The 25,007-nt window shown below is 41.9% G+C and overlaps 1 protein-coding gene across 2 annotated transcripts in view; it reads right to left on the minus strand.

Annotated features, from left to right (window-relative positions):
- Positions 1 to 25,007, minus strand: part of DKK2 (dickkopf WNT signaling pathway inhibitor 2) — a 74,351-nt gene that overhangs the window by 39,075 nt on the left and 10,269 nt on the right. Inside the window, exons 2-4 of one of the 2 annotated variants that reach the window (XM_054293284.1) lie at positions 9,639 to 9,797; positions 4,301 to 4,389; positions 1,346 to 1,554 (exon numbers count right to left, since the gene is read on the minus strand). In XM_054293284.1, coding sequence (XP_054149259.1) covers positions 1,346 to 1,480 — 135 coding nt within the window. In that variant the 5' untranslated portion in view covers positions 1,481 to 1,554; positions 4,301 to 4,389; positions 9,639 to 9,797. Of the gene's footprint in view, positions 1 to 1,345; positions 1,604 to 4,300; positions 4,390 to 9,638; positions 9,798 to 25,007 lie in introns of those variants that run through there. The other variant, XM_054293277.1, reaches the window with a different exon arrangement.

The following is a 25,007-nucleotide window of genomic DNA, read 5'->3' on the forward strand; positions in this document are numbered from 1 at the left end:
CTCCTGAAGGTGATAGCAATGTAATTGTAATTAGTAAAATGTGAACTAGAGAAGAGTACAGTACTTTAGTAATATGAAACTTCATCACAGCATCTCTTGCTAAACTTTGCTTAGAGGTAAGGAGAGGCAACCAAATTCTGCGCAAATTATAAAGCAATTGAGTGGCTATGGAAAGAAAGCTTGGAAATTTCTCAGACACAAAAACCAAAACTACCACTACTGTTACTATGCTTGCACACAAAACCAAATTATAACATTCAATTATTAGGAAGCTGATGTGAAACACTTTAGCAAATTCAGTGGATTACTTGAATTTTCAGCTTCTCTGCTACTATAAGGAAAGTTTAAGCAAGTACAGACCCTTCAGGCATTGAGTATTTTGCCTTTTTAGTGCTGAATGTTGGCACACTCTCTTGCTGCTAGAATGTTGCTTATGAAAAGCAGCTGTATTTAGAGATACTAATAATACCCAATAAAATCTACATTTTTTGAAGAAGTCTACCTCTTTCAACATCACAACACAAACATTCGTACCATCCAAGTCAAGACCTGAGAGGAAGAAAAGGACTGATGATTTAAAATGTTGCTTTATAGTTTAGCGCAAAGACAGTTGAATGAAGATTATTTTCTATCAACTTGCAAGTTTCCAGACAGGGTAGGGAGGAAAGAAGACTGCACAAGCAAGTCAGAGTGTTGGGGTTTTTCCCCCTTAACCTTCTTTTTCTTTTCTATAACCTTTTCTATCTTCTTCACATTCCAACTCTAATAACCAAACAAAACTTCCACAATCATTGGAGCATATTCTGGACAAGAAACATAGAATTAGTTTTCTGTCTTATTAAACAAAGGACTGAACCTTAAAGTATACCACAGGGATAGCATGATTTTTTATTCTCACCAAGGATAAAGATACCAGAGTTCAACTTGCCAGGTGTGATTTCTAAAACCAAGTTTGTTACACTGCTGTGAATTTTTTACTTCACGTTCAAATTTTCCCCACCTATTCAAATTCAACTCATTTACTGTCTTGAGAGTTACCAAGAAATTTCTTCCTTTGCTTCTGGCAGCCTTTTGAAGGAGTCGAAAAAAAGAAAAGATGATAGTTTTATAGATTGCTCTTTCTTCCATCAGTTATTAACCCTACAGAGAAAAATGAATGGTTTAAACCTCCCACTTGCACAGTTCTTAACATCTACTATGAGATTATATTGTCCCAGGCAAGCCCAATGAAGTAAATTAATTAATTTAGGATATTAAAGCTCTGAAAATAATATGAGGGGGAAGACCAGCAATTATTTACATACAGCACACGGACAGACACTCAAGCAATGAAGCCACGTCCTACCTCTCCTTGCCGGTGATAGTGCTTGGGAGGTTTTCCCATCTGCTCTAGCATTTTGCCCTTCTTACTGCTAGCAAGCATCAGTCCCTGGTGGATGCCTGCAGATCTGTTGGTTGCCTGAGTTGGAGCCTCCCCCATCAGGGTGGACTTGATGGAGTTCACCTTGGAGCTGGAGCTGTCTAGCTGGGAGCTCTCCACGATCAGGACCGCGGCTAGTAAGAGGAGACAGCAGGAGCACTTATTCCACATCAGCACGATCATCTCCCCTCCCCCAAAAAAGGATTATCTTTTTTTGTCCTTTTTTCCTTTTTTTTTTTTTTTTTTGGCTATGAGAACAGAAGAGAGGGGGTAAAAGTTTTTCTAAATATCTCCCGAAGTTGATAAGGAAGCAATGGATTTCAAAGCCACTCAAGGAACTGCTGCTCTGAGACACGGGAGAAAAATACTTTTAAAAAAGAATCTCCTAGGGAAAAAAAAAAAAAAAAAAAAAAAATAAAATAAAAAAAAAAGTGACAAGTCTATAGGCAGTGAGCAACTGTCAGGTCTGTGATGTCTTTTTCCTCCAGGTCCTCGAGAAGTCCAGGCAGTGAGAGCAATATGCTGCGAAGGAACTGCACCCGGGCAGCTCCCCGGCAGCACAGGCACCAGCACGTTTGCTAAAGCTTCAGAGGAAGAGTGAGCGACTTCCCCCCACTCCTCCTCTTGCTGCTCAAGCCAGCAGAGAGGAAACTCAAACCAGATCCAATCCAAGCAGCACCGGCAAAAGCTGGGCTTAGTTTTCTTTCACTCTCTCTCCCCCCTCTTTACTTTTTATTCCCCTCCTCCTTTTTCTGCCTTTTGCCTCAGCAGTCAGCAGGAGTGAAAGCGCCGGTCTCCTCCTACTCTTCCTCCTCCTCCTCCTCCTCTCCTCCTCCTCCTGCAGCCCGGTCGGTGCGGGGCGAGGGGTTCTGGGCATCCGGCGGCGGGGCAGCCCCGGGGCCGGCCCGCCGGGACCCGGCAGGGGAGGCAGAGCCCCCGCCGGGCTTCCTGCGCCGCTGCCCCTCGCACTCGGTGGTCTCGGAGTCTCTCGCTGGCCCCTCGGCAGCCCGCAATCCCATCCCCGGGGGGGACACTCCGGGCAGCGCCTTCCGACCCCTTCCCCCCAGCCCAGGGGTTCCCCTCTCTGCGGCGGGGTCAGCCCGGGCCGGGCGTGCTCCGCTCCCGGCCCCGCTCCTGCCGTGCCCGGCCCCGCTCGGGGCTCAGCCCCCCGTGCCCCCTCCCCGACACCGGGCTGCCGCACCGGGACAGGCGCGTCGAGACGCCCCGCAAACCCCGGAACGCTCGGACGCGCAGAGCTGGGAGGGCGTGGGGCGGCAAGCGAGCCCTGCCGAACCTGCTGCCCCAGCCAGCGATGTCCAAGCTCAGGGCACGGCCAGCCGAGAAGGCTGCGCTGCACTCTTCCACACCTGCCCCTTCTCACACCACAGTGCCAACATCAACCCAAGACACTTTCTTCGTATTCACCTTCTCCATTTCCTCGGCCTGAGCACACATCCGATTGTAAAACCCCCAGTGCTACGAAGTACACTCACACCATCCAAGACATCACCTCGCTGCAGCACCAAAACAGCGCGTTTCAGAAACAGAAGGTATATAGGGACACAGAGCACAAAATTAGCAGAACAGTACAACTCTTAACTTTTCCCTGCAAAAGCTCTAGAACAAAGAAGAGAACATCACTGTGAGGCACTCAGTTACTGCCATGGAGCAGCTACAAGCCCTTGTCCTTCCCCTGAGCATGTGAAAGGGGGTGGAGGGAGCAAAAGATGGTGAGGGGAACAGCGTTCTTGCTGTTCCACATGTTCTTGTATGAACATTACCTTGTCTGGGAACAGTGGAGAGAATTTTCATGCTTTTCCCCTCTTCTGAAGGGTCCCTCCTCTAATCAATCATTTCCTCTTACTCTAACCCTTTACATAGCAGAAAGGGGGGAACAAGAAATGTGCAGTTCGAAATTTCATTTATTGTAAATTAACTATTGTGTAAACAGCAGCTGCCAAGGCAAGAAAAACCAGAAAGGAGCCAGGCACCGTTGTGGCCTCCAGTGCTGCTGCTCCCTCGCAGTGAGCAGAAACCCTCCTGGGGACTTGGGAGCTCTGCAGGAATGCCCCAGGAACCACACCACCTTGGATAAGGTCTGTCAAATGTTGTCTAGCTAGTGTCATTTGACTGGTAGCAATGTGTCCTAACCTCATGGGCTGTATTATATTAAACAGAGCACCTTGTGAAGAATGGAGCAATTTCTGTCTTTATCCACAGCTCAAACCTTAGAACTGTTTGAGAGAATTTAAATTCATCTCCTGGGACACTTTTTGGATATTTTATCTTCTTTATCTAAGGATCTCTTTAGGGAATTACTAATTTTTTTGTTTTTAAGGAACAACTGAAATGACATATCAGTGTCAAGACTGAGTTTTAAACTCTTCTACAGAGTATGGCACTTGCTCTGACTCAGGCTTCAGATGCATTTGTGTTTACTGGATTTGAAACTGAAAGAAATTTTATTGGACTTTATTTCAGATTTCAAAAACTTAGGTTCAAAATTAAAATTGATTTTTTTTTTGTACGCAGCTTGGCAAAGAGCAAAGAATGAAAAAAAGCGCCCTCAAGTTTGTCTTCTTTGTAGTATTTCCTTTTTTTCTAGCTTTGGGCAGCTCCGAATAAACTAAAATTACCTTTCTGACTTAATCCTTGGTAATGCTTGGGGACATTTTGAAGGAAATGTTTCTGAAATATCAGAAAGGAATTTGCTACTTCACAGGAAAGAGATGTAAGCCAGTCTTTTTTGATTGTTTTTGACTTGGCTTTTGACACCCAGGCCTCATGGCGCTTCAGTCCTCCCAAACCCAAAAGCAAACAGTTATCCATGCCCACAGGAAAAGCTCTAATAGGTAATGTCATGGAAAATTCTTATCTCACCTGCGTTTCTCTTACCCAGGAACAAACACAAATTTTTAAGTCAGTGGTAGAGTACTATCCACCAGAGTTTCTTGGAATAAGGGAAGATTCTAAAGAAAACAAAATAATTTGATGAGACATACGAAGAGAATTCATGCCATTAAAAACACAATACAATGACCTCATGCCAATATCATACAGCTCTTCTTGAAATAAATGGACATGGGTGGTATTAAAAGAGGCACACAGCACATAAAGGATCAGATAGTAAGCAGACTCTAAATTAATTAAATATATGTCTATTAATACCTTATTAAAATTTTTATTTACATTAATACACGGAAAACTCAAGCCACATTACAAATCTTTAGATGTAAATAACAAAGTCCTTGTACATCCACAACACTTAGAAATTTGAAGAAAACTGGGAAGGAATGATCAAAGCTTTTCAGCTATCTCAGAACAGGTGCCCCAAACTCATTTTGTCAATCAGTCTGGATTCATTGAAGTATGAAGTTCATCAGTCAGTTGTATTCAACTAAGTTTCCAAGCATTAATTTAAATTTAGTGGGAATAGAAATGGGTAACTTAACAACAGGGCAAGATCTATCTTGTGACTCACTGCTCTGAAGGGCAGATATTCTGCAGCATCTCTGAGGGAGTGGGAACAGGTATTGCTTCATTAGCCTGACAGACATTTCCCTCCAGAGGAAGCAACAACCCACTTCACTGCAGGGCAGCTGCTGCCAGGCCAACAGGATGCTCAAGACCACAGAAAGCAGATGTAGATGGGCAGGACAACAAATCTGTGCTAGGGAGGAGCTTTTGTTTCTCTCCCCTTAACAAAAGCTTGTACTTGTAGAGAAGTACCTGTAGAGAAACTAGCTATTTGGTAGTTTGATGGGGAGTTTTTTGTTTTGCTTTTTCCCCCCCCATTTTTACCTAGCATTCAACCCATGCCTTTTCTACTTCAAATACAGACTTCCAAACTGATGTGTAAATTACCTGTGCTCCTCACTTCAGCAGCCCTGATGCACGTCAGAGTCTGTACACAGACTGATTTCACAATATCCACTTAAACAAGCCAGTATGGAGGCAAAAATATGAAGAAGCATCACTGCTTTCCAGATTTATGACTGTGTCACTGCAACTTAGGTTTTGAGAAACATCAAGAACTTCTAAAACATAAAATGCCACAGGGCACATTGTGTTTCGCCATGGGGCTCCTCTACCAGAGAACCAAGTGCATGGAGTGCACTAAGCAGAGGTTGTCACACTACAGATCATGCAGAAACACAGTCTACCTGTAAGTTCTCCACTAAGTTTGATGCCTATTCTGGAGAAGTTAAGGCCCACATACTTGGTGTGTGGTTAGTCACTCCACTCAGAGCAATTCAGTATTTTGTGTCCAAAAGGACACTTTGCAAGTAACCATACAGAATAATGGAAGCAGCACTACCCAAAAAAAAAAAAAAATCAAATAAACCAGTGAATGGCAAATCCTACATGACATGTGGGAAAGTCACAAGAAACCTCTCACCAAGTGCCATCCTGAGTCTGCTCCTCACCATGGCATACATAACCACAAATCCTCCTGGGATGCTCAAGAGGTGGGACTTATCCCATGACCCTGGGTACATTCCACATTAACTGCTGTTTCTTCCTGAAGAATTCCAGTAGGCAGAAGGAGAGGCTGAGCTGGTTACAGCCCAGGCACAGAAGCCTGTCAGCTAAGAGGGCCATGATCATTAAATGCCAGTGAGACCTCCAGTGCAAACACTGAGAACTACATCAGCGGGCCACAAGTGTTCAGCTCTCCTTTCATTATAAAAAACATATTTATTGCAATACAGAAGTCTGCATTTGTATCTCTTTGGAGCTAAACTAGCATGCTTTCTGTAAGAAACATAGAGTTTTTCATGTGTCTCACTTGCACCCATGGAGAGGAGACACGACACAGATTCTCTTTATTTCTAAAGCCAGTATTCATTCCCTGAACAAATGCTGGAGGTTTAAATGGTTCAAACACATACTTCTATTTCACAAATGCTTTGGTTCTTTTAATTAAACTTGTTTATAAATTTAATGGGACAATTGAGTGGCCTTAAGCAAACAGAAGTTTTACAGAATTTTTCCAGTTATACAACTTATTCTTGACAAGAAAAGGCATAAAATTTATTTAAATCTGGGGTATTTTCATTCACAGATATCAATATTTTAATTCCTTTTCTACTGTCTCCTTGTTTTTCTTTGCCAGGGAGTTCCATTAAGTTAATTGTAGGCCTTTTTTCATTTTTCTTGGGAGGAGAATAGGATTTGGTGGGGGGAGGGTGTCAGGAGAAACATGGAAAAGAAAAGCAACCTTTTGTCATCTTGCTTCCCCCTCCTTTGACTCGGAAAGTTTTAAGAGACTAAATATTTGGAAAGAGCAGAATCTAGCAGAAGTCAAGACAAAAGCAAGAAATGAAGGAACACAAGAAATTAATAAACCAAATTTAAGACAAAAGAGAAATAGGATGTAATGAAGAGATCCTTTACCTGACCTCCTCCAAAGGGGCAAAATTACACACTGTAAATGTAAAATATTATGGGCACAATTACGATCCTGTATATTTTCCAGCATCTATATTTTAAGCCATGTGACTTTAGTTGAACCCTTTTTGATTTACATCAGCTTTAGTTAACTCTAATGTCCTATGTTTTCCTTCCCCTTAAACAAACAAAATTACCTGTTCTTCAAATTAAATCTGTTTTTAATTCTATATAAATCATTTAGGAATACTTGTCATGCAAAAGACATTCTATTACATAGAGGTGTATTGGTTTTTGTTATTATTTTTTAGGTTTACAGCTGCACTGAATTTCCATTGCCCCTCACATAAACTCTAACAATTTGGATATGGCCAAATCTCTCCTAGCACTGCTCTTGGGGCCTATTATGTCTTTTATTATATTTTTGACTAAAAAAATTGAATCAGGACCATCAAACAATAACTAGCTTTTGCTAAGGCAATAGCTCAACAATATTATTTTTTGTAAAGTACATTTAAGGATCTCCTCCTTGAGGACGACTTTTTGGGTTCATTGATTTCCTTTTTTCACCATTTCTATATTTAGGTCACAATCAAACCCTCTCAACAGAAAAGGCTTTGCGCTAGACAGGCAAGAGTGTGCAGGCACTGCTGGTGGAATGGGGACCAAGGGCAACAGGATGCCCCCACTCCAGTACTTCCAGCAAATGTCTCATGGCCTGGGACTGTGGCCCCAGCAAAGCCCCCAGAGGACAAGCTGGGGCCTCAAGCCATGACATGGCTGTCCAGAAATACACAGTAATGCAACCCATGGCCACCACAAACCTCTTCTCCACAGGTAACATTTCTATATCACCAGCCCTCATTAGAGCTTATGCCACGCTGCACTGAAGTCCATAGGTGGTACTCCTGCCCCAGGAACTGTCCCCCCCGCTCCTCCTCCTCTTTCCCTCTTGACAGAGGGTGTGTGAAAGCCACAGCCATAACCCTGCGAGCCAAGAGTGCCACGGAGACCCTGCTGCAGATGCTGGGACAGACGGCCATAGGAGTAAAACTCCTCCTCCTCTTCCTCCTGTGACTTCATCCCTTAGGGCTCAGTGCGGTGGGACACGCTGTCGGTGCCCTGCAGGGTGGCGCAGGGAGGTGCTGGCAGCGGTGGCACTGCCAGCGGTGGCACTGCCAGCGGTGGCACTGCCAGCAGGGGCACTGCCAGCGGTGGCATTGCCAGCGCTCTCTCGCTGCCACCACAACACGCCTGGCCGGAGCTCGGTGCCGGCTGCGGAGCACCCCCCTGCTGACGCCGTGCCCGGCCACATCAAGCAGCCTCGGCTCACCTCTTCCTCTCCAAAGGTTCCCCTCATCCCAAAACTGTCAGCAGGCACAGCCACTGCTGTAATTGCCGCCTGACCCGGCTGGGTCGCGACGGGAGGCTCCAGCTGCAGCCCGAGCAGGAGGCACAACCACAGCCTGGAGAGAGGCAGGCTCACAGCGTGCAGCCCCGGGCACGGAGACAGGAGGAGAAATATCACGTCCTTTGATTTCTGTATTTTTGGGTCTAATTCCTAGCACCATGCTCCTCGTGAGCAGGAAGGCAAATGATGCAATAAAACTGTTTTGAAATTCTTATTTATATTTTTTTCTCCTGCTGGTATTTTTTGAAAAAGATGAGTACTGAATGTTACAGTTATTCCTCATAAATAACTCCTTTTGCTGATTAAAACAGGCCAGGATGGTGTCAGAGTTAATTCACAACACAGTGTGCTGTGACTAGCTTGGTTGCTCGCAGTCCAGGATTTCAATCAGCCTCTCTGACAAAAATTAACCCTTTGGAGCAGGAATAACCAACTTCTTGGAAGGATGGCAAAGCACTCCCAGCCCATCAAAATTAATAACCATTGTTAAACATTGCGTCAAAAGCCAATGCAATAATAGGTCATCTTAAATTATTTCAAGCTATTTATTTTTTTTGTCCAAAACACCTTCACCATGTCAGTGAACTAAACGCCATCTGACCACACTCCCAAAGCCACCTGTATTTTAGCGCTGATCAGACAAAGAAGTTCTTTCCAAAATGAAGGTTTCAGCCAAACACAATGAGGGGGCAGGTCCCACCCTTGGGAGACCACAAGCTAAACCCCCCAGTCTCCCCCACAATCTCCCTGGGGGCCAACCACACATGCAGAGCAAAGGCCAGGCAGCACTCCCCGTGCTCCTGCTGTGTGTGTGTGTGTGAGCAGGAATGCTGCTGGCCCCACCAGAGCTTTCCCCAGCACCAAGAGCCGTGGGGAGGATGTCTGTGAGCAACACTGGGAACGCTCAGCATGTTCTTTTCCAGAGGATCACAACTCACAAACCAAAACATGAATCCACGGTAGCTCAGAAAGGCGGCTGGCTTGATATGGAAATAGCTGAAATTTCAGCCTCTCTCCCTCTCCCAGCTGCATATGTTGAAGAGTTGTTAAAACAAGAAAAATATCTATAATTAGCAAGCCTACATACACCCATTTTCTTTGCAATATTTTTAGCAATATTGAGCCAAGTTACTCAAACTTTCCGAAGAAAAATAACCGTAAGGAAAATTCCCTTCTCTGAAAGGAAGGGAAAATGAAAGCAGTAGAAAATTATGAGGTTAAAAAGGGTTAGAATGGAAATCATTGTGCAACCTTAGCTATAATAAGGACTGAAAAAACTGATTGTTGTTTATTACATTTATTTCATGTTGTCTGATAAACAGATTTCATGTTGTCTTCAGCAGTCACAACTGAAGACTGTATAAAAGACCAAAAGTAAAAATACCTTTGTGCATATGCTTTGGCTTTCAAACCTACCTTATATATGGTTTTGGAGTTAGGATGGTGTATCTAGAGGCTGTAGATATCCCACTCTCAGGGCAAGAGGAGACCCTCTGCTTTATAAATAACTGTGGTTGCTTCCTTCTCTGTATGACTGTTCAATATTATGGCCTGTCTTTTTTTTTCAAAAAACACCTAAAATATAAAGAGATAAATATTTTAAAATAAGCTTCTTTACAGCCCACTTCCATCCCCCCACCCTCCAGTTTTTGTACCACAAGTATATTGCTTTAGAATCTGGAGATTCTAATATGATGGAAAAAATTCCTTGCCCATAATAAAAGAATTTATGCTTAATGGCTAGTTCATTAAACAGGCTCAAAATCTGTCCTACTAACAGGTTAATACAACTGTATTTTATTGCATAGCAGAGAAAAAAGAACCTCAAGGCAGCACTAAAGATACCATAGCTCTTTGATCTATCTGTCACTGAAAGTGGACAGCAATAAAATAAGGAGTTCAGTCCATAGTGTTTTAAAGACATTGTCTACACATCTTCTAAATAGAGTAGGAGGAAAGTGCAGGATTATGGTACATTTTTCTCCCTAAAATCTTTGAAGAAGGTAAAATTAGGATAGCCATTTAGTGAACTGTGCAGGCTTCATTCCTGGCTTAATGCACAGGCGAGGGAGAGCAACTGTGAAGCTCGATGGTTACAGTCACAACAAGGTGCTGCAGTTTTCCTCTTGCCAGTGGATATTTATACTCAGCTCTCTGGCTGTAGCTATTTCCCCATTTTATTCTTGGTGCAGGAAAATGACAAATAAAGGTGAGGAGAAGAAAAGGGAGGCTCTCCTCTTTGGTGTGCAGCCCAGTTTGCTAGTGAGAAGGGAGCTTGCTTCACTGCTCAAAGCCCAAATAATCCTGGGAGCATCTAAATTTACTCCCATCTGGCTTGGTAAACCAGTCTCATTCACAGCCTTTGGTAATTCGAAGACAATGACTATGTAAACCTCAGCCTCAGCTTCCTTCCCAAGGCTTGGCTCCGTCTATCACTGTGCTCCAGACCCTCCTCTGTCCCAGAGTTTTCCAGATGAAAGGGTTAATTGAACCTTTTTGCCAGCCTTACTCAGCTTAACTTCTCTGGGTCTTAGAAGAAGTTAGCACTTGAACCTCAGCTGGTGACTCAGAGACCCCTGCTAAATGAATTCCTGGTTCAAGTGCACTGACACTGATGGAGTTACAAGAGGAACAAAACCGGTCCTTTGCCTTATTTGCTGTTATCCACAATAGGCAGCTCTATTTTTCTACATAACAAGTACCAGAATACTGACTATATTAGCTGCCAAGAAATGCAGAACAAACAGACTTACATGTTTTTCCCTTTATTTCCATCATCTGACCTTTGCTTTTTATGTCTTAGGAGCAAGCTGCAACTTTATTTACATGTATAATCTAGATGAAATGCTAGTTTGTGTGTAGAAAGCTATGTGGACTTTGGTCTTTGAATTTGACTTTCCTTTTTTCAGAGCATAACATAACAAATTAATGGAAACATGGAAATGTGAGGTTTTCAAATGATTCTCATTTCAAGTTTCTGATTCTTTCAGCCCAGACTTGATCCTTTATTCTTCCCTAGAGGTTTGAAGCATTAGTTCATAGTCTAAAATATAAACTTGTGTCCTGACACAAAAGGTACTAAAATCATTCATATTGCCCAGTTCAATAATAATAGCTTTGGAATCCCCATGAAAAGATTGACTGTAACAAAAGATGCTACTGGCCATCTCAATTTTGCATGAAGTATCAGTAGAGAGAAAATTAATTATTAAAACAGTGGAATGAATTCAAATTATTAGGAAGAGAGAAAAATCTAAGAAACAGAGTAAATATTAAGAGATTTAACATAAAAAGTGAACCAGATAATAATCTAGGTAGGACTTATGGGAGGTGAGAAGAGTTTAAATAGAATCACAGAATCACAGACTGGTTTGAGCTCAGCAATCCCAATTCCCTCACCCTTTCCTCACACAAGAGGTGCTCCATCCCTCCCAATCAACTTGGTGGCCCCTCCTTTGGACTTGCTCCAACAGGTCAATGTCCTTCCTGTGGTGGGGACCCCAGAGATGGACACAGCTCTGCAGGTGGTGTCCCCAAGGTTTCAAATCTGCAGCTGAATACATTGACTCTGGTTTTCTTCACCAGGCTGATCAACTTTGGACATTTACCTTATATTTTCCAAAGCTCCAATTTTTTACTTCTGTGTATCTGCGTAGACTTGGCTCTGATTGCTAGTGAGAAAGAATATCCCACTTATACCCCATACTCTATGTCCAGGCTATGCAGTCTTCCCAATTTTACATACCAAATGAAAAACAACATGGTACTGAGATATGCTAAATCTTAGTCTTTCTTGGTTAGGAATTTTTCACAAAACAACAGTAAGTAGCCCACAACATTGAAACAAGGGGAATGAAGAATAAAAAAAAAAATAAAGTGCTAACTTCTACTTATAGTTCTTATTAAAGCAAAGCATCAATTCTGACATAAATATTTAAATACTGTATATGTTTACTGAAAAAATCTTTTATATCCATGCCTCCATACATCAAAAGAACACTACTATGATAAAATCACTTTACCTAAAACTGAACAAGAGAAGGTTCTTCACAGGGATTCTGTGCATAATCAAAGAAAAAATAATTTGGGTTAACTGATATACCTGTTTTATTAGTGGTTTTTTTACCATTCACATGGTTATATTAGTGAGTTTTTTGCTATCTCTGCTCCTACCAGTTTACAGATGATCACCAACTCAGTATGTCTGCGGCAGGAGCCGGGAGCTTCTCTGTGGAAAAAACCAGCCTTCCAAATTGTATGGTACTATTTATTAATCAGTGGCTAAGACACTGGTTTTTTTCATTTGCTACCACACACAACCACACACATGGTCAGCAACAAACCATCAAAGCAGTCCAGATGGTTATTCCCAGAGTTAGGTACTTTTCAGACAGGAATGTAAAAAATCTAACAAACCAAAGGAGGAAGAACTAAGGCACTTTTTGAGGGGACACCATTTACAACTCAAGAGCAACAGTGACATTAACTGTAAGGCACAAGCTCAGCACAAAGCATCCGGGTGGTAGAATTCTGCTGCTTCAATGAAAGCCACTCTTAGACTGCATTCATTATCAAAGAGAGAAAAATACCTCTCAAAAAAACCCAATAAAATCAATTAAGATGATTAAAACTTACTCACACGCAGTGGCTCTCTGACTTTAACATTATTACCTCTCAGCTCCTAAACACTGAATTTACAGGCGACCAGCTAATCACAGCACCTTTTGATAGCTTTTTCATTCTCCAGCAACAATGCCACCTGAGTTTTGACTCAAAGGTTGTATTATTTTTTGATTGCATTTATTAAAATGAGAAGAAACTTAATGTAGTCTAGTTCTAATTCTTTATATGATCATAGCAAATAGGACTACATTTTCAATAGCTTTAGAAAACATTCATTCCCATAGGCCCAGTGCTTTTCTCAAGGTGGAAAAGATGAATATTGCTTCCAGAAGACAAGTACAGTAGCTGGAGATGTGGTACAGCAAACCTGGTTAAGTCAGTTAAATTCTGAAGTTCAGAAAATTTTGTTTCGAAATGCTCCTGGGAGGAGGAACGTGGTCTCAAAAAGCAGCTCCCCATCAAACTGGCACATTAAAGCCTCTATGAGCTGGTGAGCAGACCTCCCTCCCATCAGCCTGTCAGATACTGAACTTCGCAAGACAAATGAAACTATCTCGGTTTCATAAGACTTGTAAAGCAAGAACGTATGTAACCTGCTTTTTCAAAATGCACGTGCTGCAAATACAAATACTGACTGTACTGACATTTCTCCATTACAGCTTAAAATAACATCCTGTGTGATGCCTATATGCTGAGCTGTTAGCTCAGTTTTGCATTTTCTAAACACTGGGTTTGCTTTCAAAGAACAACACTCTGGTTTCTGTACAATGCATGAGAGCACACTGGCTCTTCAGCTGGGAAACAAAGTTAAGAATGTGTGGGCTTTGGCTTCAAAATTAACCATGCTTTAGTAATCTAGTATACTAAACTGTTTCTTATTAATGTATCATGCAAATACTCTCCAGTCCTCCCACAAGTCTGACACTTTCCCAACATATCAATAGCAAATGTTCTGTGAAATGCAACTTTTCTGATGTAGGCCACCCTGACTTTCAGTGTGATCTCAACCCACCATCCAAATCTTCATGGCAGATGCAGAATGGGTTCTTTAGTAAGGGAAACAATATAGGGGGGAAAAAAAGTTTTGTTGCTACTTTGATACATCAAATTAATTTTCTTCATCAGAGAGACTGCTTTTGTTTACTCTTTTTTTCTTAATTATGGCTGAACAGCATCAGGTTTATTGTGTTCTCAGAGTCAGAATGTAAAGTTATGTCGGGAGAGGGTCGGTACCAGCCCTTCATTAGTGTAACTAGCTGATTTTAAGTACAATTTTGAAGTGACTCAGCTTAACCCCAGCTGTTTTCTGTCTTAATGCAGAGGAGATGGAGAATATAACCAGGGAATTTTGTTACATGACAAATATGCTCTGCAGAGGCTGTGCCACTACTGTCCCATCTCCCAGAGCAGATTTTTATGTGACATTGCTGTTGCCAGTGCACCCGCCAGCTTCACATCCCTTCTCCAGGTGGCAGATACAACAAGGAGAGCACAAGGTAATGTGTCATTAACCAACAAGAGCTATTTGTGTGCAGGCTGGCAGCAGCAGAAAGCAGGGGGACCTGCCCTGCTGGCCAAGAGGCTTTGAGGTTTGCCCCAGCAGCTGCCCCACCTCGGCTGCTAGCAGCACCAACGCAACCCTCACCCTCGCTGCTTCAAATGCACCGGCCTGAGTCCAGGGCTCACCACAGGTTGTGGCCCAAGCAGGAGGCCATTCAAAATGAAGGCTATGAGAGCAGTATACAGCCACTGATATTTGGTTTTCATATGTTTGTGCTTTACATCTTTTTATGCTACAATTAATGCCACAGTGTGAGCTACTCTCCTCTGACTCAGCCATGGCATCTTTCAGGAGCTTTCTGTAGGCACTGCTGAAACAGAGAACTTTGAGAAATCATAAAGGAGGGTGTGGTATTCTAAATTTTAGCTTTTTCTCTCCTGCTTTTCACATTCTCTGTTCAGATGCACTAAGGTTTTCCCCCATGAAATTCAGAGCTATCCCTTCACAAAGGCTACACTAACAGTGCAGGAGACAAAAGCCATGTGCAAAGGCAGATCTGGGGTGATGCAGTGGCTGAGCAGAGGAGTGAGCTCAGAAAAATAACAGTGCACACATCAGGGGTGGAAGGCAAATTAAAGAGTTTTAAAAGCTTAGGTGGGGCTGGATACTAACCAGACCCTGGTACCCAGAGTACAGAAAAAAACAGACAGAAGTGCCATGATAGTGACATGGGTCAAGGAGAAAAAATTAGCAGCTGTGTTTCAACTGAACTGCATATCAGAGGGCAACTGACAGGCTCCAGTGGCCACTCATGGACCACACAAACATTTCAGCACTTGCTTCTTTAGAAATGGACAGGAGATGCAAAAAAAACCCTCAGCAAACCAAATTAGAGTCCTTCTGCAATGGTCTTCACTGCCTAGTCTTATAGAATTCCTATACTTTTTTTTACTTTGTTTGCTCCTTTCTAGATCCAGGTCATAGAGCTAGGAGATGATGAGGAACAATGTTTTGGCAAAACACAGGCCACTGCTCAATGAAGTTCTGTTTGTACTAGTAAGAGTTTCAGCTAAAACAAAAGCTAAGTGAAGTAGTCCAGAATTTGGCCCAGGAGTCCCAAAGAAATGTCCTCAGCCATATTTCATTCTGTGTCCATACTTAACTGACAGGTGCTCTAGCTGTGTCCTCTTACTTCAGCAAATGTAAACTCACCACACTGGTAAAGGACAAAGAGCTTTGCACTCTTGGAGACACAACAGAAAAATGAGGGGGGAACTGGTTTTGCTAGACTTATTTGGATTATGACTTTTTTACCCCCAAAACTGAAAACAACTGGAAATATATAGGAAATTCAGGAGATTTAGGGGTTGTTTATACAGCAAATGAAAACAACTGACCCAAATGCCTCTATATTTTAAAGCTCCAAGGTAGGGGCATATTAAAAATAACCAGGTCCTCTAGTTTCTATTGCCTAAAGAAAACTTAAATCTAAAATAATTGTTTTTAAAAATTGATTTCCTTTAACATGTGTACAAGATTAGGTGGTTACAAATAGAAACGCTAGATATTCTGAAATATTTATGGCAAATATCTGAGTTGCTTATTCTGGCAGCTTCCATAAGGAGGGATCATTATGGCATCTACATTTTTTTCTCCCAGAGAAACACCAGGAAAAAGAATAGGATAAAATGAATTCAGAGTAAATTGCAGCACATACCTCTGCTTCCGTTCCCTGGTAAAGAAAAGCCATTATATGCATACTGTAAGACTAATCTAAACTTCTTTTCCAAACAATGGACTCGAATGAGCAATTGAAATGAGTGCAATTCTTAACATTTTCTACTTTCAATGAAGCAATATCTGGTTCATACATTTTTTCTCCCCCTGTTCCACCCCATTTAATAAGAATTTCTTTATCTTCAGGATTATAAAGCACGGCCACATGCCCTCTAGTGAGCTACACAACAACTGCACCTCGGTAGGTGGAGAGTGGTCACCTCGTTTAAGAGATGCTTCTTTACACTACTATGTGCTGTTTTCCTCACAAAGGTGAGGAAATATGTTTTATGCTTATGTTTTATGCCGTCTCGTGTTTTATGCTTAAGTCTTCTTCACCTTCTGAGACTTCCTTTTTTGAGTCCAGGAAAGGAAATGTTCTGAATTAGGGAATAGAAATACTTAGTCCAGTGAGCAGCATTTAAAGCAAAGCTAGACTTGGAAACTACTAAAGCCCTGTTGTTTCAGCTAAGTATCAAAGGCTCAGTGTATCAAGAACATTTTCCTAAGTGTTTTCAGAATTCTTTGGGGAAAAAAAAAGATTTCTAACCTAATAAATAAAATGCCCAGAAGCTGCAAGAAATGTACTAATATACACAGTACCATCATGGCTTGGCCATGCTCTCCCCTGTTTTGGAAAGGATCTCTCCCTCCTCACACACCACTGAGTGAAGTGGATGGAGGCATATCTCTGAATCTCTTCCAGCATGAGGACCTGGGAAAGGATCTTCTGTACCATGTCCTTCTAGGAGGGCTCATCTGTCCCCTTTTGGGCAGCAGCCATTTGGAAATGGAGCCCTGCTGGTGCTGAGGAAATGGTGCTTGCAGCAAGCAGGTTTGTCCCAGGCTAACCCTTGACCAGAGGACACTCCGTCACTTCTTCAGGGGGCTCTCAGATATGTGGGGATATTTCACAGGTCACACGTGCCTCCTATGCCACAGACTGGCAGCTCCCCCTTAAAACCATGCTCTTGTTCTACATAGATAATTCAGCTTTTAGCCATCAGCTGCACCACTCCTATGAGCAAAGTTTAACATGTGCTGGAAGCTTCACAGGATTCGATTAAAACACAGGGTAAGCCAAAGTTTCCTGCAGTTTCTTTTTTGCTTATTTGTGACCCTGCAATTACCCACATGCTTAAAGAGTCTTACTCTGTCATAATCCATAATATTTGGCCTGATGCTAATAAAGCCTGATTCATATAAAGAGAATAAGAATTGCTGTTGCAACTGCCAATGGTAATAATAAAGTATCCTGTTCCCATGATACAAATTAGAGATGCATGGAACATGGGATTCCTGTTTTATGATCATCATTCTCCATAATTAAGAAAAAATGCAGTATAGTTATACCAAAAGCAGCAACAAATAAAAAGATAGAGGGAAATTTCAAATTAATCTAGACATGCTCAAAAATTACATAATATATCATAAAAATGATATAAACTTCTGATTTACAGATTATGTATGACATTTGGAATCCCAGTCTCATCTGAAAAGTATAAAATGCCTTTTTGAAATGTTAATTTGATTTTTCATGTGACAAATGAAGAACCGTTGTATCCTGTTACACAACACAAGTAACTGTCACTCCCTCCTTTGCCATTTTACCAGCTTCATACCAAAAAGCAGCATAGCAAATGGCCTTTCCAATTGCTAGACTTTGGCATATTTTCCAGCTGTTAACTTGTGACCCATACATTTACCCCAAGTCCTCCTTCAGCTGTGTTAGGTTCAGCTGTGCACTTAGCAGGTGGCTTGAATGTATTTCAGCCTGACATTATGGGCTCACCAACCCAAAGAGATGCATCAGTCCTAAAATCCCCTCTCCATAGGGAATATCTGCAGATTATAAATATTATTTTAATATGAGTCTATATCCTCTCTGTAAGAGTTTACTTAGAAGTTACTACTGCTGTCTGAAAATCTTGTCATCCCAACTGGAGTAGGAGCTGGAATTTCTCCATATTGGGCAACAATAAATGTTCTTCATATGAAGATGTTTATCTGGATGCAGCAAGACACTTATTCCAAGGGAAATTATGGCTGACAGCATAAAAAAGTCTGGTTAGTAATCCAAGTGACATCTTGGGATATGTAAAAGATTAAGTAACAATGTCTGGAATGGACTAGATCAAGACAAATCCAAGTTCAATGGGAACTTAAGCAACTCAAAGAGCACTAAATAATCTCAGGAATCCATCTAAAGATTCAAGATGAAAACAACCCCATTCCTTTGCTTATATTCCCTTGGTCTGGTTCACAGTTTTGTTGTTGATGGATGCCTGTCTCTTTAGTCAATGTCTAGCCTGTCTCTTGAGCCAATACTTTATAGCAATAAGACACATTATTTATAGGAATAAAATTTGCTAGCGACAAAGTCTGGTCCTTACCAAATATGGTCTACTTTCTTTTTGTAGCCCACCATGGTTCATAACCAAAGGGATAAAAACCCACAAAGTTTTACTCTTCACATTAGAAGTCTTCAGAAGAGATGAGTGTTTATTTCCAAAGCCTTCACCCAGAAGCAGAGATCAGAATGAATTCAGGGAAAGTACAACTACTCTTACACCTGATAGGAAAGAAAAGCTTCTCCCCTGTATTAAAAATGGTCTATTAAATTTTCCCATCTACCATATATCCTTACTAAACTACAAAGTTCATGATCCTGAGGTAACCCAGGGACCTGGAAATCTGCTCAAGAGAGCCCTGACCTGGTGGTTTCACACGTAATTTTCACAAATACATTTTTATTTTTAATATCAATTATATTGTCTCACCTTCCTTACCTAAGCAAGAAGCAGGATTTTGGAATTTGATACTGGCTGCCTATTAAATTTCTGTGAAAATGTTATTTTCACACTTAAAATTTCACCCAAACCTGCAGACAGGCAACATAATATTGCAAAATAATTAATTTATAAACTGCTAAATAATACAGCCCAACAACTACCATTCATCCCTCCCCATCTGAAACCTTGTATCCCAGCCCTTCTCATTATTTCAATATTTTGTTATCTTCTAGAACCATCTCCCCACAGTTGTAAAACACTTATGGGGATGATAATTAAAACAACCTGAGCCTATCAAGCATAATCAATGTGGTAACTGAGATAACTCAGTTTCAACTTCTAAAATGAACCAGCCAGGCAGTTGTATTTGGAATCCCAGAAGAAGACATGAATTACAGCTCATCCTCTCCTCCCAAGAGGACTAAATTATGTTACTCCCTGTGTTCAACTGTGTGTATAATTTAACTGCTCGAAGGTAAAGAGAAGCTTGGGGGTCTTGTAGACATCACCTGGTCCATAAAAGAGATATTTTCTGAAAAATTGTGAGGAACGTTAGAACATTTCTCGCCTCCACCAAGTGTTTCAGGAACTGTTGAGCTGATTAGAGATGACGCTGGCACAGGCTTACATAGTGCCCTCTAGATAGGAGAGATCACAAGAGAAGATCCTGTACATTTCCTAGTTACATCCCAACAGTATTCCTGCCTAAGTCCTATGGTGTAGGGCAGGAAAATCTCTGAAAACACCCTCCCAGGCAATAAAGGATAATGAAACGTGCTTCAAAAGAAGTTAAGCAGGGCTCTGAAGACGGAACAAGAAAGCAGTCTGCATACACAGAACTTGCACTGGGTCATAAATCTCATGCATGTCTCTCATTCCTCTCATGAACTGCCACGCTCTTGCTCTAATGAAGTACAAGGCCAACCTATTGTACCCACCTTCACTAAAGCCAGCAATAAAGCTCTGTGTGTGTCTCTGTGCAGCATCAAAACAGATTTCACATTATTGTTTTAAATGGCAAGAGGACTGCATGGAAAGATGTCTGTATTTTCTTAATAGCTGTAACCGCAGTACGTAGCACATGTCAAAATTTTGAAAAGAGAACAGATTCCCAACGCTTTGTACAATGTATACGGTTTCCTTGCTTTGATGTCTTTGCTTCTTTATTGTATTAAATTATCTGGATTAAAAAAAAAACAAAGGAAAAAAAAAAAAAAAAAGAAGGTTGTCTTTTGTCTTGTTTCTGAACTGTCAAACATTATTTGAGCTAAGAGAACAGCCAGGGCCTCCGTAACAGTTCTGGGGAGGGGAGGAAGGAAGAAGGAAAATTATTAAGTATCCTGCCTATTTGCATAGTTCAGTATTTCAGCGCCATGAGAACTGCAATGGGACAGCGTTGTTCCAAGTTACTTTAGGTGACTTTTAAAACCCACATGAAAAGGGACTTACCCTATGACTCCCTAGGGAAGTCCTGCATCCCTTCACAGCACCATTTTCTGCAGTTCTCCTACCTGTCCTACATTTCTCAGAGGGACAGGATGGAGGATGATGGCAAGTGTCTTTGGTCACTGCTTTGGGGATGCAGGTGATATTTCTTGCATGCTTTTTCTTCTAACAAACAAGCATGACAGAGAGAAAAGATCCATTTCTCTTTTTTTAATATCTAGGGGAAGATGCCTGCCAACAGGAATTATATTGCTCTGCTGACGTTCTTTCTTTACCTGAAGCATCCTTGAAATCAGTACCAGCTGTTGCAGAGAAGGATTTCGCTGCCCTAAACAGAGATTTATAACTTCAGGAGAAGGGATAAGTGAGAGGAGGACAGAAACCTCATAGAGAAAAGATTTTGCTGCCATGGTGGAGAGCTGTACATCAAACAGACCTGTCTGTGCAGAGGAGCTGTAAAAGAGTTCCTTCAAATACTCAGAACTGTAGAACTGGATAAAAAGTGTGGCCCTTTGAAGTCAAAGGCAAAACTCCAGGTGACTTTAGGCTGGCCACAGTTTCAGCTTTGAACTCAAATTTGAATGCAAATTTAACAAATCACCAGGGATAATATGATTCAGGTTCTTAAAAAACAATCAAGGCACTGCAGCAGAGGTCTCCCTGGGTCCTTTGCTCTGGCTTATTCAATGGGAGTTTCCACATGCTCTGCTTGTTACACAGCTCAGTCCAGGCACACATTTCAGCCTGTAACCCTGAAAGTAGAGTCAGCTCTCATTGAAATTAGTGTTTCTTTTTGTAAAAACAGTCCCCAAAGTTTACATTAACAGATCTGCAATCTGCCGGTCTGGCTTGAGATCCTCTAGCCCCTGGACACCCACAAATCTCTGTCTGTAACATCAGATATGTCCAAATGCTAGCAGATTGTGATAAATTCCCATTTTGAGGTCACAAGAGGGAGAATTAAGAGTTTAAATGGAAAAATGTTAGTGGAAGTGATGTGAACTTAGTTGACTGCAATTGATCATGTTCAATAACGGCTGATCACATATTTCTTGATCTACACCCAATGGCTAATACAAGCAGGAAAAAATGCATGCTTCTCCACCCTCCATGTGCTGCTTCTGAGCCATAAACAAAGTGTGACAAAGAGAGGAAATTAAGAAGGTCAATATTTAGTCCTGAATTACAAGCAAGGCACAGGCTGCAGGCAAAAGAGTGCAAATTTGCATTGCAGGGTAAATGAGTTCCCAGAGGGCTCCATGCAGCAATGGCTGAGGCCCAGTCTGCTGCTCTCCTCAGTGCACACAAAGCATGCATTTGTTTTGTAGTTTCTTACATAAAATCACTGACATGTGAAACAATCAAAGCTAGAAGGATGATCACCAGACACGTAACATCCAGAGAGCTCTAGTACTTCTCCCCTTCAATACCAGTATTTAGAAAATTCTCATTTAAGACAAAGAATTCACACATAAAGACTCAAAGGAATGCAGACCAATTTCATGTATGCTCTGTATTGAAGTCCACAAGCACAGTAGCAAGGTTAGTAATGACTAACTCCAGGAAAATAGCTCAGGTGGCACGTGAGATAGGGTGAGTCTCAGAATGCTGGTGGGGCACAGCAGGAACAAGGAAATTGGCTTTGCCAGCTAAGCCACCATGCTATAGACCTATACACTGAAGCTCCAGTCCCAGATTTTTGATTTTTAGCATCAGGGCCAGTTAAGGCAACTCCTTCCTCATTCTCCCTTCTTCCCATGCCATCTTTCAGCTGAGCTGGTTCAGTTTTCCATAGGAGCATGAGAAAAACCAGGAAAAGAAAACAATTTTTCATGAACAAAAATGTTTACAAAATTAATCTTACACAAATGAAAGCAGAAAAAGGACTATTTTAGTCCAGGGCTGGCCAATAATAATGTCACTTGCTCTGCCACATGACAGCAGCATCAGCAGCACTGGGGGCCAGCATGGGAGCAGAAGAAACTGCTGGAGCCAGAAGGCCAAGGAATGGGTGGTACAGGGAAGGCTGGCTGTGATCACAGGCGCTCAGCCACACTAATGCTTCTTACCATTGATAAACCAAATCCCATGAATACCACTGAAAGCAGAGCTGGGAGTGCAGTGAAGATGTTTATCACTGCTAAGGAAAAATTCAAGATGAAAATTCGTAGCTCTAGCTTTGAGAGATGATGGTTCCTCACCCTGGCAGCAATTTTGACTCCACCTGAGTACATGCTTTGCTATGTCAGCTGCCACCTATAGCTGGATGTACAGACAAAAAAAAAAAAAAAAGAACAACAACAAAAAAAAGGCTTAAATGCATTTCTTAAGGTGTGTTAGACTGGTGTGCCAGAACTGACCATACCTGAGTGCAACAGTTTGCCAACAAAAAGCCCACTAATTCGTTTTTTTCACTTGGCTGCTAAATTAAAATTGCTTAACTAGACTTCTAATGAGGCCAAGAATTATATAACCTCTTTTAGTAAGAAGCATATTTAAACAGGCTTGAAAAAATGGTGTAGGTTTCTTCTAATATGGTTTAAAATGTTTTCCCTTTTGAATTGCAAAAATTTAATTCTGACACCTCTGCAACCTCATATAAAAGAGTCTGGTTTTATGTTTATGGCTAACACTTGAGAGGTCTTGACTTTATTTGTTATTGGAATAAAGTTACCAATGCATTCATTCATATGAGGAAGTCATGTCAATAATGCCTCGTAACTTCCCATGTAACTTCATCCTAACAGAGGCACTTAAGGTCTAGCAAGCATTTTATTTGCCATGAAAAACCGAAAAATTATGTATGGCAGCTCACACAGAGTGTTTTAGTCTCCTGAAGATACATGAGACACAAACCCCCTAAAAACCTCTCAGCAAAAGCCAACAAAGTGAGCAGTTATCATAGAATCAGAGATGGACTCACAATCATAGAATCCAACACTGCACAGCACAGCCCCAAAAGTCACGACATGTTTCTAAAAATGTTGACATTTCTTGTCCAAATGCTTTGTGAGCTCTGACGGGCCTGGTGCTCCACCAAATCATGGTACATCATTGCAATGACACAAAGCTGAGTTCACAGCAGCAATGTTCAGCATTTAAAATCAGCTCTTTACAAAAGCAATTGCTGCATTGAATGTTTTTCTGCTGCTATACTTAGAAGATGGACACAACAGCCACGGGGAAATTCCAAGCTGCAAAATCACCCTTGGTGGTTTTGGCCTCAGCCACATCCTGCTCCAAGGTATAGGATGGAAGCTGAGAGCTCTTGTAGTGAGGGAAGCAGGAGACAGCTGGAGAACAAACCATCAATTCTCACAGCAAGGAACAATACCAGCAGGGACACCACATGGCATGGTCCAGCCTGCATGTAGGTAAACTGGAGGGGTTTTAACACACAAACAGAAAAACAGGGCAGCAGCTGCCTCAGTAATTTCAAATATCAGAAAAGCAACCAAAAGTGAGTATTTGTCTCATGATTTGAGAAATTGCAACACTTGCAATACCAGCAATTTTGCCCAGAGCTTATGTAGGGATGTACGCAGCTGTGGGAGCTCATCCCTTGAGGAATTGGAGGTAAAATGCCTGAGCCATCATTTTAACCAAACAAAGCAACACATGACATGTTCCCTTCCTACAATCACTCCACAAAACTCAGTAACCTGAAAGTACCACACACTACCATCATGGGGAGGGAAACAAGTAAGACTGGTTTTTACTCTCTGAAACAACCTAGGTTTCATGTAATGCCTCATGTTTAATACCTGAGACAAGGAAAACCATCACTGAAGCAGCATCATTTAAAGAAACCTCTCACTTACATCTGTCACTTGAAATGAGCCAGCAGTGCCCTTGTGGCCAACAGGGCTGAAGGTATCCTGGGGTGCATCAGGAAAAGTGTGGCCAGCAGGTCAGGGGAAGTGATCCTTCCCTTTTACCCAGCCCTGGCGAGGCACATCTGGACTGCTGTGCCCAGCTCTGGGCTCCTGGGTACAAGAGAGGCAGGGAGATCCTGGAGTGCATCCAGCAGAGAGCCACAAAGGGATCTGGGGTCTGAAGCATCTCTCTTATGAGGAGAGACTGTGGGAGCTGGGACTTTTTTGGGACCCAGACTTGGGATCTGGAGAAGAGAAGACTGAAAGGAGATCTCATCAATCTGCCTCATCAAAGGCAGAAGCCAAGAGGATGGTGCCCTAGTGCCACATTCTTTTCAGTGGTTCACAGTGAAAGGATAAAGATAATGGCCATAAACTAAAATGCAAGGAGTTTCACCTCAATGTGAGGACAAGCTCCTTTACATTCAGGATGGCAGAGCACTGGAACAGGCTGCCCAGGGAGGTTGAATCTCTCTCTGGAGACATTCAAAACTCACCTGGTCATGTTCCTGTGTCACCTGCTCTAGGTGCCTTGGCAGGGGTTAGACCAGATGATACCCAGAGATCCCTTTGTAACAATTCTGTGATTGTGTGAAATCTCTCTTTTTTTTTCCTTTAACAGAAAGCACACAGTCTATTTGGAAGTAAGATCTCTGTATGGTAAATGTTTATCCTGTCACTGCTCAATCATTTCCACTCCCATTGTTCACACTCTGCTACCCTCTTAAATAAATAGTTCCATCATATATGGATAAAATATATACATTCTTTT

This window comes from Melozone crissalis, unplaced genomic scaffold (genome assembly GCF_028551555.1).
Source record: "Melozone crissalis strain CALT ecotype California unplaced genomic scaffold, PUWL_Pcris_2 ptg000006l_1, whole genome shotgun sequence".
Lineage (NCBI taxonomy): Eukaryota > Metazoa > Chordata > Aves > Passeriformes > Passerellidae > Melozone > Melozone crissalis.